Raw genomic sequence first — 18,965 nt, forward strand, 5'->3', positions numbered from 1 at the left:
CCGTAGGAACCAGCCTGTTGCCGGGTTTATTTATGAGGGAGGAACGGCTTAGCCTTTTGGTTGAGAATTTTTTTTTTTGAGTTTTGATTCTTGCAAGAAAGCAATCGATGTGCGGTTGAAGGGTTTGATACCAATCAGTTCAGGAAGGACGTCACCATATTTTTCGGACAAACAAAAATTTAAGTCAGATATAATAAAAACGGGGTCACAAGATGTATACAAAAGCAACGTTACTGCACTTGCAAACTAAATAGCTCAATCTAGCAGGCGCATGGTGAAGTCATTTGGAAGGGTCGTGCATCGCGGCCTCCTCCTCGGCTCGCAGCGCAGAATCGGGTTGTCTTGTGCAGCACGCGCAGGGTTACCACACAGTCTTTGAAACCAAAATCTTCTAGGGGACCCCCTCCTAACTAGCAAACTATCTGCGCATGCACCTCTCATCAGCCTTATTTTCTGGTTCATTGAGCAGTGCCCGATGGCTTCGCCTCGACGAACATGGCCTCGGTTAACCCGTGCACCGTGCCGTATAATAGCAACCCCAACATGCACGACGCCATGGGCAGACGACGGAGCATGCGTACCGATTAGAGTATAATCTTATTGACCCTGTCATGAGCTCAAACCCATGCATATGCATGCACGCTATATCTCACTAGTAGAATGCCCGTGCGTTGCCACGGGCATTTTAAAAAATTGACTGGTTTGTCATGATAATGTTCAACTGGAAAAAACATATGGGGTTTATGGATATATGATATTCCCCCGCACACGTGGTGATTATGCCAATATTATGACACTGGCAAACCTCAAAAAAAAATATTATGACACTGGCAGAATCCACGCACTAAACATGTGATGGTGACCGGGCTTGGTTAGCGGTTGAAACGTGCCTACGTTTAAGAAATGTTTACTCAAAACAGATAGTTCCGGGGATAATTTATTTGAAGGAAAAGGAGATATTTGGGTACAACCCAAAGTACCGCATACATTTTAGGGAACAAATTTCATCAACTCACCATCTAAAATAGGTGGACTTCTTATTAGGGGTAGATAGAGTTGCACAATAATAGAAAACGATGTTATATATACTCCATGATGGACTTTCTTATTATGGCCATAATTCTGTGAAGCAAATAGTGAAGACTCAATAGCAGGAAATTATTCCTTTTAAAAGGTAAGTCACATAACACCTATAAATCTATTTTTCCTTCCTCTTGGGCACACAATAAACCGTGTCATTGTATATAGAGGAAATAAACTAATAACTACAAACAATTGCCTTCTACTTTGCGCAACAATCAGTATAAATATATTTTTATGACATTGTGCTAACGGGATCTAGGGGGTGGCTGCCCCGCCCATGCGTCGCCGTAACTTGGAGGTTGCGGTAAATTGATAGTCTTGGAAGAGTGGGCTTGGTCAAGTTGGTCATGTAGTAGCTGCTAGTGACCTAATTCTGGACAACATTGTCCATCTTGCGGAACTCCTTGTGCATGCCAATGGGGAACGCAGAAGGCTTGGTCTCCTGCTTCTTTGTCTTGGTTGTCAACAGGACCACATTCATCTCCTTTTCAGCAGCTAGTTGCATCGAGTCTTCTTGTTTGACAGGTCAGAGTACAATCGGCTTGGACATTGTACAAGTAGCTGCCTCATTGGTCTCCTTGCCGAACTGAACCTTGCCACGACGTTGCAAATTGCTACATCATCAGGTCATAGTACAATGCATGTTAGATAGTTATAGTTTATGATAACCTTTGAAGGCATGCTGAACAAGATATATCAAGGAACCAAAGATCAAAGGTAGCAGTGACATGCATAAAAGTTTCAGGCGATATTTCCATTTTTAGTGAAATGAAAGTAGAGAAGGATAAGCTAAGGCCATGTATGCACAACCAACATATGAAAGACTAATGTACTATAGCCGGACATCATTTCAGTTCATAGGTAATCAGTGAACAAGAGGGCATCAATTTAGTTCAAAACCAACCTTCTATATAAATTCATGCTAATTGAAAGGGTAAAACTACTAACCCATCTCCAGTAATTCTACAGCCAGAGAAAGTTAGAACATAACTGCTCATTATAAATTCTAGAAATGATTTTCATCACTATTCCATGTTACAAAAGTACCCCCACCCAAAGGTTAAAACCTAAGAGAGAAAAAAATGTATTTCAGAGTTCATGTAATATCCAGAAAATATTGAGCATCAACTGCTCCACACATATTGCAGCCTAGAGAAAATGGCTATCTGAATTTCTAAGAACTTATGAATGCTTAATAAAATCAATTAGCTTTAGGAGAAACATACTCAAACACTATCTGAGTCAACTGTTACTCGTTAATTCCCTATTATGACTTTTTGTGCTAACATTACAACCTAAAACAGTAAATCATATAACAGCAAATTGAGGTACATCCAAGTGAATCGGACCCTGATTATTCTATATACAAAGGATCACCAATTGGTTTCTTATACATATATAAAGATTGATCCGCATATTGAATTTAGTATTATGACTTTTTGTGCTAATACTACAACCTAAAACAGTAAATCATATAACAGCAAATTGAGGTACATCCAAGTGAATCGGACCCTGATTATTCCATGTACAAAGGATCACCAATTGGTTTCTTATACATATATAAAGATTGATCCGCATATTGAATTTAGTATTATCAGAAGAATATGCGATTGATGCACATAACTATTGCTTGTGCTTAAAAAAATACAAATTGGCAATGTGGATGTAAAACTGCAACCAATGGTATAAAATGAGCTATTCTGCTTCCGCTCGTTAGATTTTCAAAGACGATTTAATGAGTGGCAAGCACAAACAATAGTTTCCGCTGCAAATAACCCCCAAAACGAAAAGGACACAAGCTAGTGTGGAATGGGTAATACACCAGAGACCACTATTGCACTAATTGACGATAAATAGATATAGAAGGTGGAGGGATAAATGTATCAATGGCTTTATAACATGAAAATTCTTTAGACGAACTTGTAAGCAGGACTCACCTGTTCACACCTTCAGCACGAGATTCAAGCAAGAATAAACATACACACACATATGGAGTCTCATATTCCAACTATAGAATGGATCCATAACTGCATATTTCCTAATAAATTCATCAAATAATGTTTAATAAGCATAGCCATCTAGTATATATGGCTTTACTCTGGAGATAAAATTATTAATATCTGCTAGATACAATAATGTTCTAGACATCGCTGTGAGCAAACAATATGGGTCTCCAAATCTGAACTAACAATATTAGCCCAACAGTTTAGGAAATCTGCTCCTACATGCATGCATGATAGACCATCGATCTTATCTTCATCAACGAAAAGGAAAAGAATGAGAATAAAACAAATTGTAGTGACTGTGGGTACGAACATTTTCAGCAATCAGCAGTCATGCATTTAAAATGTCTGAGATGCTTCCGATTCCCCCACCAATTGAAACACCCTGATAAAAGCACTAATCAGATCCAGCGACTCGGCAAAAATACAAAAAAGGAAAAGAGCTTCCACTAAAAGCAATTGGTACCGTTCTTTCCTTCTTCTTATTTTCCGAAGGCAACCAATTTTCATCTCTCAAAGCTTCATCAGCTGCACATAGAGCATATATGCTATAAATCCCATTCTTTCATTCTTCCGATTTTCCGAAGGCAGACAATTTGGATCCCTGAAAGACTCATCAACTGCACATAGAGCATATGCTATAAATCCCGATATAGATCTACTGTCATGGAAACAAAAATGTTCAATAACCAATTCGAAATATGAAACAAAGTTTAACTATGAGACATAAAACATCACCAGTTACATATTAGTCATACGATAGCATCTCATCAGAACATAACAGATTTCCAATTGTAGAAGAGAGACAATCGGTCTACCACAATGAACGTGTAATTAATAACTTCTATCTACTTAAATCATAGAGATACCTGGCAGAAGAAACGTCAAAAATAGGTCCAACAAAGTGTTGTGGCATTGTAGACTGTTACTCCAAATGGCACTGAAGATAAGGGTCCTTATATCAGTACCAGTTATCACATGACAGTATTGCAGCATTGTCTACGGGAAAGCATGTATAGTATGCTGAAACATAACAACCTTATTTAAATTTCTCTTGAGCGGCTTATACATGAAATCCAAGAATGCACCGATACAGATACATGTATTAGTATAAGGCTGATAAGGATACGTAAATTCTCCATTTCCTAAAAGCACCAATATGGGGATACGCTTTTTTTAGTTCACAAAAAATATATCATCACCATCAGCTAATTAAAATTCAGTTCATTGAATCAGTACACAACTTCATCAGCATTTTGTGCATAACATTCCCATCAGCGAGGGTGAGTTACCGAGCATGGCACAGAGCAGGGCGACATCGGCAGGTGTGGGCAGAGTCCCAGTGCTCACCAGTCCGGTCAGATCTGCCAACATCCCGAGCTCCACCATGGCAGGCAACTCAAAGTCCCGGCGTTTGGCGAGAGAACAAACACAACCATTAGTCAACAAGATGAGAAGAAGCAAGAAATCACGCTGGATCAAAAGGATGTCAAGTAGCAATTCATATATGATAAATCACAAGTGGAACAATCATGTGCAGAAAACGGAACAACAATCCAATCTCACGGCGACAGTGGGAAAACCAATTTATACCGGATAGTTAGGCCTCGTGTCCACGCCTCCTCGTCGAAGAAATACATGGGAGTGACAACTACAAAACTAAAGCAAAACAACACAGAAGAAACCTACCCATGAGAATAGAAAAATAACTAAAAGAATAATAATTGGAAGAGAATGAATGGAGTTACTGTCAGCCAGCTAAGGTCTTGATCATTAGTTTCCTTTTATTTTGAGGGATTGATTGTTACTTTCCTACCCAGGCAAACATATAACTAATAATATATATGCTGTGAAAGAAAAATAAGATATAGAGTAGCCTTAGAAATACTTCTCTTTTCCTACTTAAGTGATGGTGTACGAGCATGAATTAAATCTAATTTTGAGGGGTTGCATACGAGATTGTATTCAGTAATTCATATGATAGCAAAAAAAATGCTTCCATCCTGATCTTTCACACCCAATAATTACTTGTCTTATCCTTTATAACATATTGTATATCTATTTCCCACATTAATATCTATTTCCCTAGCACTACATGACCATCAGGTAATGTAGGTGCTGAACATTACGACTGATAAGCTTCTTGTCAGCAAAAACGCTTTAAAAGTCAACGCTGAAAAGATAGTACATCTACTGGAAGCAGCAAGAATGCAGCACACAATTACATACATATATCATTTATAAATGTAATCTTCGTTCCTACTTAACAATGAAACTGGCAGCGGGGATGCATAATATAAACCCAGATGCAATAATTGATGTCTATATTTTACTGGGTGATGGGAACATGTAGGCTGCATCATACGAATCCATAACCAATTGGAATTCTGCAAGGAGGCAAACAAATCGCTATGTGAGAATGACTCTTTCCTCGATAATAGCTGTTTTTATGTTTCGAACAAAACAACGGCAAAGCTTATGAGACCTTGTTTGGTCTGATCCTATGAGACAATGTAAGCCCTGCCCAAATTGAACAACACTACAGAGGACTAAAAAACAGAGTGCAAATTCAGGAGGACTAAACCATTACATACCCAGTGGTCGTTCACATCGACTATCTTAGTCCTGCGTCGTTCTCCAACAGCACATCGTCCATGGCCATGGCCTCGCACAACGTCGTCCAGCGCAGCAGCGATGCCTGCTTCACACGTTCTTCCAGTTTACGCTCCCCACATGCCGCAAAAGACCAACGAAACACATCCGTGCACGAATCATTCAACAAGGTGGCCCAAATCAGTGCCAATTCAAGGCCAGCAGTAGCAAAAATAATGTACATAATGAGAATTTCAAAAGGAAAGATCATGCATATATATATATATATATATATATATATATATATATATATATATATATATATATATATATATATATATATATATATATATGGAAAATCCATCCTACCACCCAGTGGTAGTTACCCCATATGTCTCATATACTATGTGGTACTATATATACTACCTAAAAATTAGTATATATACTACCTAATCATTGTTATATACTACATACTACACGTACATACTCTTGATTTCGACGAATAGTACATACAACATACAAAATGCAAGTGGTGGTAACTACCACTGCTTGTAGGAAACATTTTGAGGAATCCAAGAATCAGGTAAAAGTTAAATGTCAAATGTATAGGGAATATTAGTATTATCTTTCTCATACCTTCTCTTAATTCTGGAAAAGACAATGATTAGAGATATATATACCATGCAGATAATTGAGATTTTGTTAACACGTGCTACACACATCAACCTGCACTGTGTTGGTAAATTATTCAGAAAAAAATTAAATTGACATAGAGCAGGAAGAAATCATATTTCAGTCTTGAAATAGAAAAATAGCATACCTATTATCCCATCTCAGTAAATATTTGCCACTCAAGACAGTAGTACAATAATCTATACCAACAATATAGGGCAGGTCATAACCAAAAACTCAAGACGAGTTTGAGCTCTTTATTGAGAATCAGACCAAGAACCATAGAAAATTTAAGAAAGAAGACGGAAGATGAGGCATAGCTTACTGTGTGGTTGGACCCGATCCAGCCGAAGAGGAAGCAATCAGGCATCATGGACCCTGTTGCGGAAGGCCTCGATGGCAAATAAGGACCCCAGCCGGCAGGACGGTGTTTTGAGCAATGGCAAGACAGAGACGTCGACGTGCTTCACGAGCAGCCCCGGGACAGACTCCTCAAACACCTCCGCTGCTGTTCAACGACGGGTCAGGTACGTCTGTGTCTGTGCGTGCGTGAGCAAAGAGAAGAAGGTTCAGATCAGATAGCGTACTGGCGTGGAGGAGGCCTTGCGAAGAGAGCCCATCCTCGAGATGCCCGATCCATACCATACTGCATCCCGCGCAGCCGCCGTTGACGACCGAAGCACATCGTCCGACTTCGATTCCATCCAGTGGGAGGTCCGCGACATCCATATGGAGCCACCTCCGTTGCCAATTCCACCTCCCGAGTACCGCATCACCTGGCTGTCTTCTTCATCTCCGGCAAGCCAACGCCATCGGGTTTCCGTAACCTCCACGACGCCTCAAGAGTGGAGTAGCCACAGGGGTCGCGATGTGGGCGCTGAAAAGGGAGGAGGTGGGCAGGGCTCCGAGGGATGCGTCGGTGCGCGGAGAGAGAGACAGGAGTCGCCGCCGCCGCCGCCGTGATCCAGATCGAATTCCCAGGCGCAGGGAGAGATCGTTAGTTTTTTTCTTCGTGTGAGGGGTCGTCGTATACGGTTCTTTTTCGCGAGGGCGGTCGTCGTCCGTTTTTTTTTCTCGCGCGAGGGGGGCATCGTGCTTGGGTGCGAGGGAGGTGGGAGGAGAGACGAAAAAAACCAGCGAAAATAAACCGCGGAGACTATTCATCAACTCGTCCATTAGGAGTAGAGACTAAGCCCAAGCACATTCTCATTTGCTACTAGATATTGACCCACATATACGACCAACTTTTCAATCTCAACTAATAAAACAATAAGCAAATTAACACCCGTTCATGTTCCATACATAATAAAGAGTACTGTACTGACTAAAACTCCATCAAAACACAAGGGGAAAAAACTCACAACCTTCTTCCTAAACACGCATGCCATTTATAAAGCTAACCTAAAAGATATTGCACCAGCAACTAGCTAGCCATCAAGCTGCTGCATCATGCAACGTTGGTTTTTGAGGCCAATCATGCAACGTAGTCCTCATCAAGAAACTCCATCAAAGGCTGTTGCAGCGCCTTCATTACAGCTTCCCACCCAGCATGTGTTGGGTGTGTCTGGTCCCAGTAGAACATCCTGTCAGGAGTATCGCATAGGTCGTACAAGCGCTTCCCTGAATTGCTACGCTCTCCACAGTACCCTCCCTTATAGGTACTCTCGCAGCACGGGGTCAGTTTGCCCTTGAAATTCTTGGACTCGGCCGACCCTCCACCTGCATGCATGCACAAAAACAATTTTACATAGTTACATAATCAAGTTCATACATTGGAAACCAGATTTGGCTTACAACATACACGCGAATATGTGTATTTACCAGGGGCATGATTGATGATGTCAGTGAAAGCGGTGTAGAGGTCCAGTATGTGAACGTTGTCCCTTTCTTCGAGCATTTGCTTTAGATACTTGTTGTGCACGGATGCGCCATAATTGCCGAGAAGATCACACGTGGTGTAGTTGTTTGAACTAGTATGCAAAGGCGTGCAACCAATGGGATGCAAGTTGTTTACTATCACCTTTCTCACACCAAGCATCTGCAGTTGCGCCACATTATCTAGAATCTCAGTCGCCACGTTTCCGACATAAGTATCTAGCTGCACGCAGGAGAAGTTAATTAGCAAGGTGGAGATCGATATATTAATTGATGGTGTAACTTGTATGTGTGAGTATGCTAGCTACTACTTACATCATCGAAGCTTGTGTAGAAGCCAGTCTCAATGTCGGAGTCGCTCATGTAATCATTGCCGGAGATGGCGATGAGCGCGATGGAGTGGTGAAGCTGATGTGTTGAGATGACCCCGTCCTTGACAAGCCTCTTGAAAGTTTGAACCTGTGCGGCAAGGGTCGGCACCTTCTTGGTCTTCACCTTGAAGACACCAGCGCCACCAGAAGCAAAGGTCATGCCAGATGAGTCACAAGATTGATCTTCTGTGAGCTCGTACGCTGGAGGGGCTTCATGGAGACCCAACATCCTTGCTGCAAGGACAAGGCAGTAGATAGGAACGATTATTTTGGATGCACCTAGATGTATAATAAAATTCTCTAGCTAACCAAATACTTGAATAATATTCGAGTACACGTACCTATAAAATCTGATTGCATCCTGTAGTTGGAGAAGCGCCCGGTCAAAACAGGAGACGTAGAATAATGAGAGTTGAGATAGGAGCCGTAGGGGTAGCTCCATTGGCGCGATGTCTTTTCACCGGTGATGTTGGGACGGTTGCCGTTGTCGACAAAGTCGTCGCCGAAGACGAACATGCTGGACCATTGGTTCCTCGCCCCCTGGGCAGAAGGTGTACCTCGGGCCTCCACGCGAGCAGCTGTAACATAGATCGATCATGTCAGTACGTGCGTGCGTGCACGCTGGAAGAACATGAAGAACGGGACAAGATTGAAGTGATGTAGTAATAGCGCTAGCAACAGATATCCAAAAGGAAAACAAGGAGGCACGCCAGCAGCTAACATCTGAAAGAAAGACATGGGGGCAATGCGTGTGTACCATCAAAGAAGACGAGGATGAGGAGAAGACAGACAACAGCCGGCGGAAGCTTCATGGCTGCGAAGCCTGCGAGGGCAGCCGTCCAGCGCCCGGCGAGGAAGCAGATGATGTAGAGGGTGCCGCGGAGGATGGGATTGGATCGTGGCGTGGACGTAGGGCTATATTTATAGGAGGAAGAATGCAGCTGTTGTTAACTTCGATTCAACTTCTTACCTCTGACGATCAACTTGCAGGAGAAGCGCATGCGCACGCGCATGTCTTTCACCGACCTTCCTTTTCAAAAAAAAAATGTCTTTCACAGACCTTATCTCGTTGAAGTTCCAGATTCATCCTCAAGATTCCGCCGAACCTACGAGTCGGCTTCCCCACCTCACCAGTGAATGCTCCTCACGTACTAATTTTATCCGGGTCATCCGGGTCATTTTTTCTCCGCGCATACCGAATTTTATGCCCGATGTACCTTCTAGATCGTGGCCCCTCTTTCCAGCCAACACAATGTGGGTTTAAACCCTGTTCCGGAGTACCGAAATATCAAACTCGTATATAAGGAGCTGTATCCATCGTTGTAAAGTAAGCTTGACACTTTTTCTTTTGTGTGGAAAGTAAGCTTGATACTAATAGAAAGAAAAACAGCTTCATGCAAGATTCAATGCCTCTCGCTCCTTCCTCGCTTGTGTTCATAGCTCATCACTAGGGCTCGTGGCTCATAGTTCAGGCTAACAATTCGCATCATAGCCTCTCGTAAAGCATGCTAAGGGGCAGTGAAAGGAAACGTGATTAGCATCCTCCGAGAGAGCGCAAACCGTGCAATTCCCCTTGGAGGGCCCACTCCGTTTAGCCACGCTGGTAGTGGCCGGGAGACGATTATGAAACATTTGCCAAAGGAAGATTTTCACTTTAAGAGGGAGACTAGCGATCCATAGCCCCATAGCTACGTCCAGCAAGGGCCCTTCGCAAGCTTGGCATACAACGACTTAACCGAGAATTGGCGAGAGGCGGTGGGTGCCATGACATCATGTTCATGTCAGCAGATAACGTAATAGCGAGTCCCAGTTGGTGGCTTCTTTGGAAGAAAGCTCACAACGGAAAGAATCGCCGGCAGGAGGTGCTGAGAGCCTCGGCCATCGAGATATCTGGGTCAACTGCAATTGCATACAGATCCCGAATCTTAATCCAAAGGGGACCAAGTTTGAGTCACGAGTGAAACCAAAATCTAATGGATTTGTCATTTTGAACCTTGAATTTAGCTCCTAAAGCGAAGACAGGTTTGAACACTTGTTAGTGCTAAAACCGGCGGATCTCGATAGGGGGTCCCAAGCTGGTTATCTCGGCACGATGGTAACAGGAGAAAAAAGGGACACGGTGTTTACCCAGGTTCCGGCCCTCTCGATGAGGTAAAACTCTACTCGTACTATTGTTTATATTCCGGTGATAGGGTACAAAGTACAAGATGATCTACCTCAAGATCATATGTATGAGTTCTATCCTCTAAAACCTTGAAAATGTGACTCTGTAGACTAAGCCCCTCGGCTTATATAGGCACCTAGGGTATTTAGGGTTTACACGTGGTCGGTTACAATCTAGAGATAAACATGTGATCATTCAAATACACCTTGAATTCTACGCCAACTCTTTGGAGGTCTCCATCTTGATTACGCCGAGCACCAGGGCACACATGGCCCATTCTTCAGTTGTTGGTGAATCATTGGCCTGGCCCATGAATGGCAAGCCGATGTGATGTGTACACCCTAATCCAGTAGCCCCTGAACTAGTCTTCTAGCTGAGGGCATCGGGTTTTTCCTCGCAACAGCTTCATTATCCTGGTCTTTGGCTTTGTAGGAGAGTTATGTCTTCCATGTCAGCTCCAGAATCCGAGGACATATTCAAAACCGTGGTCTTCTTGTTCAAGAAGAGAGCCCGCCATTGCTACCTATAAGATCGCCGAGGGCCCTGCCCACAACTGTTGACCTATAGCAGTGGCCAGGGCCAGTCCTGAGATTTCGGGGGCCCAAGGCAAAGCTACAACCCGAGGCTCTTTAAAATAAAGGTTAAAATATTTACCAATGTATATATGTATACATGAAATCTGGCTGATAAACATTTTCAAAGTACATCAAAAACACCATTCATATCAAATATATAAATACCTTATGTAATTGCATCGTTGAGGCTACCAATAATGGATGCGTTGCAGTCTTCCCTCAACAACCTCTCACCTCTGTACCGGCGATGGGAAATCCATGCATGGTAGATCCTACAGGTTGGAGATCAAACATCACACATAGGTCTGGTCGCACGGTCGGAGTAGCAAAGGACGAATGGGGCTGTCATTTTTGAGAAAACAACGGTCAATATTTGATTGTTTATCAATCATTTGGTAAGTGGAATTGACAATTCTATACCGGAAAAATGATCCAACAATACCTCATATTTTCCTTAGAGATGCCATGCTAAGGGCTAATAGGAGTTAATCAAATGTCAATCTACTCAACTACAAGTTGTGATCTTCCTTAATAAAATCCAGAAAGAACATAGTATTGCATCCTCTGCCCGTTCCATTCTGATTTTGCTGCTGCCCTATATGTTCGGTTCCTGAATTATTTGTATCAGCATCATGTCCACGAGTCATGGGAACAATATATACGTTGCTAAGATTTTCCATCTTCATCACTTAGCAAGTCTGGATAGTAGGCAACATATAACGAATCATATCAAGGTGTACATGAAGGAAACAATCAATTGGGATGTGTGAACAACGGAGGAGGGAGATTAGGAAGGAAAGATGGGTTCATGACGTACAATATTGGATCGGCACGGCCGCGCGGAAGAATTGCACGCAGTAGTCACTGAATTTGTCCCACAAATCAAAGTAATACCATGGTTGCGGCGGCGCCAACCACAAGCTAGGGCTTCCCCGCGATGTGGAATGACCAGGAAGGATCTCAGTGGTTGCGGGGAGCCAGGAAAGAACCAATTCCGTTCACTAATCAAGCGATCTCAACATGTCGAATGCGTCATCTGCGCCGTGCACTGCAATTGCTACTAGGCCTTTTGCGGTTGGGCCATACCCAGTACACATTAGTACATAGGATATACCCTAGGCGTATTGTCCGACCCATACAACGTACTTGACACACACCGAGCAGACAAGTGGGCTTCCTTTTATAGGTAGAATTCTACCAGAGCAAGCAGCTACTTCAGAGATGATGCCAAACCAAATGATAAGAACGAAACCATTGCGTTAATCTCTTTCGAAGCATTGCACACATCTGCAAGATGACGACATCCATCTTCAGTAACAAGATAAATCCAGGAGACATGTTTGCCAAACTTATTGCTTTTGTTCATTAGTGCAACGAGGTTATACAATCGAGGGACACACGTCCTAATTTCTCTTATAGTCGACAGAATCGTAATCCATAAGCATCGGCGAACATGAATAGCCAAACTGCCTCGTTGTACTCCCTCTGTAAGAAGTACAAGACTTTTCAGATGAATGGTCTTATATTTCTTTAGATGGAAGTATAAGTGTGCTAGGAAGTTAATAACGCAAAATCCTAGAAAATCAGCAGAGGTGCAGAGGTGCAACGGGACAGCATGGGTAATTCCCAACCAACGATGATTCCTAGCGTAATTCCCACAGGTACAAAGGTATCGCTGCTGCATAAATTGCACTAAAGGGGTTACAATACATATATAGGTTCCAGGTAACAGAGTCAGGTGAAACATAGCTTCGAGAACAAAGTTCAAGACATAGTAATGAGCTACGAAACCAGCAACACAACTAGCAGCATCCTTAAGATAATACATAAATTTTCTAAACGAGTGCTTCACCGCCCCCTAACTGCCTCACTTTCTTCACACACGGAAGACGATCAGAGCAATTCTCGCTTGGCCCTTCAGCTACCTCAGTGTAGCTCCTCTTTGTTGGTCTATAAAAATTTTCAGCCAATGTCTTGACCTCATTAAGAAACTGATTTCTCCCTTCAGGTAAAAGCCTAAGTTTAACAAGGCAGTCCTTTATTTTGCAATACGTGGGAAAATCAATCTTCTTTTGTGCATCACCTGCTGCAGCTTCTGCTAAATCTATCATCTTCAGCACATCACCCTCAAACCACTGTATCGAAACACAAAATAACATTGTTTATTAATACCACTAATTGATATATTCCAAAATATTTTGTTGGATACAATAGCTTGTTCAGAAATGAGCTGTAATAACCTCAGTTGGACGCCATTCTTCAAGAAATGCTGGGGTCAGAATCTTTGCCATAGCTTCTGCATACAGCCGGTCATCCTTGATAAGTGAACCAATATCAGGAACCAGCTTGTCACAGATCTCACGTATTGTCTTGGCAGAATGCTTCAACCTTGTACCACATCGATCCACTAAACCAATAAGGTTTATAAAGTTTCTATCAACCTGCACGGATCAACAAGAACAGGAACAAGATTACATCAACTTGCACAAGCTGCAAAGGATAATTCAAAGCGGAAAAAAATCAACACCAAATGCAACATAAACAAGCATTACAAATTAAAATCCTGGATGCTGTTGTAGTGAGTGAGGCAGAAGTAGAGACCTAAGATCTGTTTTCTCTCAGCGTGTTTGGCCTCCTCAACCCCCTATTCCCCAACCAAACACTGCATAATATTGTCTCGTACCTCTTAAATTCCCATTCTCTACCACTAATAATTACCCACAACCAAACAGGCTGTCTATGTCATTGAGTCCATTGTACAAGTTTGGTTTTGAAGAAAGGAGAGTAGGATAATGTATAAACTAGCTAGGTGACCCAATAGTACCCATTAGTGTCAGCACTAGCATCTGTACACAAAAGGAATAACAATAAGGCACAATAGTAAGAGCAAAAGCAGAAAAATGGAAGGGCGTACTCAAGAGAAGGGTACAACTGCAAGAAAATTCAGTTCTTACCGCTTCTGTAGGAATATTGATTTCATATTTATCCATGCAGTCTCTCAATCCTTTGGATAATGGAAGAAGATACTCGCGAGTGATGTTGCATCTTTCTATACGTACAAAATCATACAGCACATTCCTTAACCCCCACATCAGTTCATGAATAACTTCTTTGTCGTCAAAGCAATCAATTTCTAGCCAAAAAAAAAGTTTGTTACTGATACGTTAGCAGTGACCACTCCTCATGAAAAGACACAGACGAACTACTACAGACATTTACTGACCAGTTTGGATTTGATGGCATCTCTAAGGTCTTCATTCCCAACAATTAACTGTCTTCCATCAGAACAGCACTTCCTGATTGTATCAGCAAGCCTCTTACCAGGACCATCATCAAGCACAACAGACTTGTGATCAACCTTTACGAACTCAAACAAATCAATAACCTGGTAAGAAAGTAACAGTGTGTTATTAGAGAGAAAAGTCATAAATGAAGCATAGAGTGTTATTAGAGGAGCGTGTCGTATCAGTAACAGAGTGCTATTAGAGAGAATTTTATCAACAGATTACATCATTATTATTAAATTACTGTTTGAGATGGTTACATCATCGTTATTTTGCTGCGTAAGATATTCTGGATGTACTCTTTAATGACAGTGATAGCCAAGACAAAACAAAAATTAAAACAAGCACATACATGGATTATGATCAGTCATGAGTGCAAAGCAAATAAGAGAGCACAACCAAAGAAAATGCTAATATAAACATTGTAGAATCAGAAATACTAACATCTGTGGCAAAGCTCCTCCTGATAAACCAAGACCACAGACTCTGTACAAATAACAAAGTGAAGGTTCATAAGAAACAGAATTCAAGTGACTGACATGCAAGGACGGTTTGGAAATGGTTGCACACAAACCTCTGGTCCATAAACTGCAGCTTCCCAAACACTGAAGAAGGCAAAACCCGTCGGAGTCTCCAGTACCGCAGTCGAAACAAAATCCAGTGCCATCACTTTTCTGGTCCCGCTCAAAAGAACACAACAATTGGTTGACACATAACCGAATAACAGAAAAAAGAAGGAAAATCACACGAACAGAAATATTTTCTATGACCGAATCCTGATAGATTCAGGGATGTGCTGCCCACCTAGGAAAACCCTATCTGGTCCTCTTTTCCTTAAGTAGGGCAACTACCTAATGATGTGAACAAAACCGAAAACATATCCAACACGGTTACTAAACGCACACTCAAATAGGGATAACCACCTATCACAGTGGTGTTACCATATTAAGAATTTAAGATAGAACAAACTAAAATCAGTGGAATTTGCTCATGGGATGTTATTGACTAGATAGACAAATCAAAAGATCCAGGTAGGAACAGGACGTAATAAATCCAGTATAAAGCTACTTGCATGGATCCCTCATCCCACAACTGTTTACAACCACAAGAAATCAATTTAGATCTAGATCCTCACCAACAAGAATCGATAGCGAAATAAGAACCCATTACTAGTCAAGGAGCCGCTAAGGGGAGCCTGCGTAGAGGGGAAGGAATCATGTGCAGGTGCATGCACGAGCAGCGCATGAATATATACCTCGGCAGCGGCGGAAGGCCGTCTTGGGCGTGGAAGATGAACGCGGCTAGACGCGGATCTGGACCGCGCTAGAGTGCAGGTGCCCTCGGTTTGAAAGACGGGAAACACTTTCTATCACACGACTGATAGAAGGCATTCACTGCTGACGTTGCTCTTAAAAATCCGTAGATGTGTTTCCAAACCCAATTGATTCTCTTCCCACGTCTCACCTATAATCCCTCCCTGCATTAACTCACTTTCCCAAACCCATCCGTCCCTCGATCCATCTCGCCCTTCTGATTCCTCTCCAGCCCTAAGCTCTCCCCTCCCCTCTCCGCCATGGATCTCTCCGCCATGAACCAGTCATCCCCACAGCGGTCGTGAGATTCACCGCGCCGGTACGTTCTACCATCTGTTAGCTGCGCCCGACATTATCCACGATGCGCACGAGCGAGCACCTAATCCCCTCACGGTCTTGGTCATCTTCACTAGGTTCAGGCCTCAGGACCTCTGGTACACCGAGGTGGAGCATCGTCTTGGTTGAGGAACGAAGCAAGCATGCAAGAATGTTGCAGGATTCGCTCCTCCCTTGCTCGCAGCATGCACTCATCTGACCTAGGTATCACCTCTAATTTTGATTCTTCTGTTCATGGTTCTATCCGACCTTTAATTGGTCTCTATATTATCTATAATTTGGTACGCACATTAGAATCATACGCATGACAATCTTTGGCGGTAATATTACTTTGTTTATAATTTTAATTGTGCATGCTTTCATCCAAGACTAGTTATGTTCCCAAAGTATCATTTTGATGCTTCTTTGTTATGCAATGTCTAAATTCACAAATGCTACTGAAATCTATACAATCTGCTTCCATAATTTAAGAATTCAATCAATTTGTATGCTGGTGACAAAACATCCATCCTGTTGTTGGCCACAATACTAGTTTGCCTCAATTTTCATTGATCTTGCTATATGCTTCCAATTGAGTTCCCGCATATAGCTCATTTTCTATGTTACCTATCTTATTGTCATACATCATGCAAATGGAGCTTCCAACATCACACTTCATGTGCTTATACAGTTTCTGATCCAAGCTTCCTTGCTTGATGCTACTTAATTTTATCTTATTTTGCTTCTCGTAGTTATATATAATTATCGAAACAATTCATGCTCCCATGTAGTACTACATCTTTGAATCTGTTGTAGGTGCTTTGCTATGTACAGGTGGAATATCAATCCTTTGCCATGCTTCCTAGGAGCTTCATAGGTACATATGGTTCAAGCCATTTCTTTCTAGTTTGTGATGCATATATATTCAACTCTGTAATTAGCCTTTTCATTCGGAGCCTTGCTTCAGAACATCTTGGCTGCAATAACTGTGGGTAACTTGTAACTGAATATTTGCCATCTTGGCACTTTCTATATGAAGGAAATATGCCCTAGAGGCAATAATAAAGTTAATATTTATTTCCTTATATCATGATAAATGTTTATTATTCATGCTAGAATTGTATTAACCGGAAACATGATACATGTGTGAATATATAGACAAACAGAGTGTCACTAGTATGCCTCTACTAGACTAGCTCGTTGATCAAAGATGGTTATGTTTCCTAGCCATAGACATGAGTTGTCATTTGATTAAACGGGATCACATCATTAGGAGAATGATGTGATTGACTTGACCCATTCCGTTAGCTTAGCACTCGATCGTTTAGTATGTTGCTATTGCTTTCTTCATGACTTATACTTGTTCCTATGACTATGAGATTATGCAACTCCCGTTTACCGGAGGAACACTTTGTGTGCGACCAAACGTCACAACGTAACTGGGTGATTATAAAGGTGCTCTACAGGTGTCTCCAAAGGTACTTGTTGGGTTGGCGTATTTCAAGATTAGGATTTGTCACTCCGATTGTCGGAGAGGTATCTCTGGGCCCACTCAGTAATACACATCACTATAAGCCTTGCAAGCATTGTAACTAATGAGTTAGTTGCGGGATGATGTATTACGGAACGAGTAAAGAGACTTGCCGGTAACGAGATTGAACTAGGTATCGAGATACCACCGATCGAATCTCGGGCAAGTAACATACCGATGACAAAGGGAACAACGTATGTTGTTATGCGGTCTGACCGATAAAGATCTTCGTAGAATATGTGGGAGCCAATATGAGCATCCAGGTTCCGCTATTGGTTATTGACCGGAGAGGTGTCTCGGTCATGTCTACATAGTTCTCGAACCCGCAGGGTCCGCACGCTTAACGTTACGATGACGGTTATATTATGAGTTTATGCGTTTTGATGTACCGAAGGAGTTCGGAGTCCCGGATGAGATCGGGGACATGACGAGGAGTCTCGAAATGGCCGAGACGTAAAGATCGATATATTGGACGACTATATTCGGACTTCGGAAAGGTTCCGAGTGATTCGGGTATTTTTTGGAGTACCGGAGAGTTACAGGAATTCGTATTGGGCCTTAATGGGCCATACGGGAAAGGAGAGAAAGACCCCAAAGGGTGGCCGCACCCCTCCCCATGGACTAGTCCGAGTTGGACTAGGGAGGGGGGGCGCCCCCTTCCTTCTTTCTCCTTCTCCCTTCCCTTCTCCTATTCCAACAAGGAAAGGAGGAGTCCTACTCCCGATGGGAGTAGGACTCCCCCCTTGGCGCGCCCTCCTCCTAGGCCGGTGGCCTCCCCCCTTGCTCCTTTATATACGGGGGCAGGGGGGCACCCCAGGGACACACAATTGATATACAATATTTTAGCCGTGTGCGGTGCCCCCCTCCACCATATTACACCTCGATAACATCGTTGCGGAGCTTAGGCGAAGCCCTGCGTCGGTAGAACATCATCATCGTCACCACGCCGTCGTGCTGACGAAACTCTCCCTCAACACTCGGCTGGATCGGAGTTCGAGGGACGTCATCGAGCTGAACGTGTGCTGAACTCGGAGGTGCCGTGCGTTCGGTACTTGATCGGTCGGATCGTGAAGACGTATGACTACATCAACCGCGTTGTGTTAACGCTTCCGCTTTCGGTCTACGAGGGTACGTGGACAACACTCTCCCCTCTCGTTGCTATGCATCACCATGATCTTGCGTGTGCG

General features: G+C 42.7%; 2 protein-coding genes and 3 long non-coding RNA genes across 8 annotated transcripts; all 5 read right to left on the minus strand.

Annotated features, from left to right (window-relative positions):
- Positions 1-1,166: 1,166 nt before the first annotated feature.
- LOC109732716 (uncharacterized) lies at positions 1,167-4,498 on the minus strand. 2 transcript variants are annotated; one of them, XR_002225454.4, is made up of 5 exons: positions 4,437-4,498; positions 3,553-4,026; positions 3,400-3,471; positions 3,021-3,121; positions 1,167-1,697 (listed from the first exon to the last, which is right to left on the minus strand). It is a non-coding gene; the product is annotated as an uncharacterized lncRNA (long non-coding RNA). The 2 variants fall into 2 exon arrangements; XR_005762886.3 differs by lacking the exon at positions 4,437-4,498 and adding an exon at positions 4,125-4,409.
- Positions 4,499-4,863: 365 nt separating this feature from the next.
- On the minus strand, positions 4,864-5,905 carry LOC141026500 (uncharacterized). Its single transcript, XR_012188711.1, has 2 exons — positions 5,681-5,905; positions 4,864-5,473 (listed from the first exon to the last, which is right to left on the minus strand). It is a non-coding gene; the product is annotated as an uncharacterized lncRNA (long non-coding RNA).
- A 381-nt stretch (positions 5,906-6,286) lies between these two features.
- Positions 6,287-7,446, minus strand: LOC109732717 (uncharacterized). 3 transcript variants are annotated; one of them, XR_012188710.1, is made up of 4 exons: positions 6,938-7,445; positions 6,676-6,855; positions 6,499-6,550; positions 6,287-6,409 (listed from the first exon to the last, which is right to left on the minus strand). It is a non-coding gene; the product is annotated as an uncharacterized lncRNA (long non-coding RNA). The 3 variants fall into 3 exon arrangements; XR_002225455.4 differs by having other exon boundaries at positions 6,676-6,858; XR_006667193.2 differs by having other exon boundaries at positions 6,304-6,404; positions 6,676-6,858; positions 6,938-7,446.
- Positions 7,447-7,824: 378 nt separating this feature from the next.
- Positions 7,825-8,247, minus strand: LOC141027561 (GDSL esterase/lipase At5g03600-like). Its single transcript, XM_073504627.1, has 2 exons — positions 8,172-8,247; positions 7,825-8,069 (listed from the first exon to the last, which is right to left on the minus strand). Exons 1-2 carry the CDS (start codon positions 8,245-8,247, stop codon positions 7,825-7,827), a joined length of 321 nt encoding a protein of 106 aa, XP_073360728.1.
- A 49-nt stretch (positions 8,248-8,296) lies between these two features.
- Positions 8,297-9,609, minus strand: LOC120969195 (GDSL esterase/lipase At2g36325-like). Its single transcript, XM_073504628.1, has 5 exons — positions 9,567-9,609; positions 8,938-9,174; positions 8,541-8,830; positions 8,371-8,448; positions 8,297-8,320 (listed from the first exon to the last, which is right to left on the minus strand). Exons 1-5 carry the CDS (start codon positions 9,607-9,609, stop codon positions 8,297-8,299), a joined length of 672 nt encoding a protein of 223 aa, XP_073360729.1.
- Between the last annotated feature and the right edge of the window lie 9,356 nt (positions 9,610-18,965).

Source organism: Aegilops tauschii, chromosome 7, assembly GCF_002575655.3.
Source record: "Aegilops tauschii subsp. strangulata cultivar AL8/78 chromosome 7, Aet v6.0, whole genome shotgun sequence".
NCBI lineage: Eukaryota > Viridiplantae > Streptophyta > Magnoliopsida > Poales > Poaceae > Aegilops > Aegilops tauschii.

Coding starts and splice junctions, on each gene's coding strand:
- LOC141027561 (XM_073504627.1), bottom strand. CDS start 8,247: ATGCTCGAAGAAAGGGACAACGTTCACATACTGGACCTCTACACCGCT. Junction 8,070..8,171: donor CATCATCAATCATGCCCCTG/GTAAATACACAT, acceptor GCATGCATGCAG/GTGGAGGGTCGGCCGAGTCC.
- LOC120969195 (XM_073504628.1), bottom strand. CDS start 9,609: ATGCGCGTGCGCATGCGCTTCTCCTGCAAGTTGATCGTCAGAG. Junction 8,831..8,937: donor GATGCAATCAGATTTTATAG/GTACGTGTACTC, acceptor TTGTCCTTGCAG/CAAGGATGTTGGGTCTCCAT. Junction 8,449..8,540: donor TCTACACAAGCTTCGATGAT/GTAAGTAGTAGC, acceptor TCCTGCGTGCAG/CTAGATACTTATGTCGGAAA.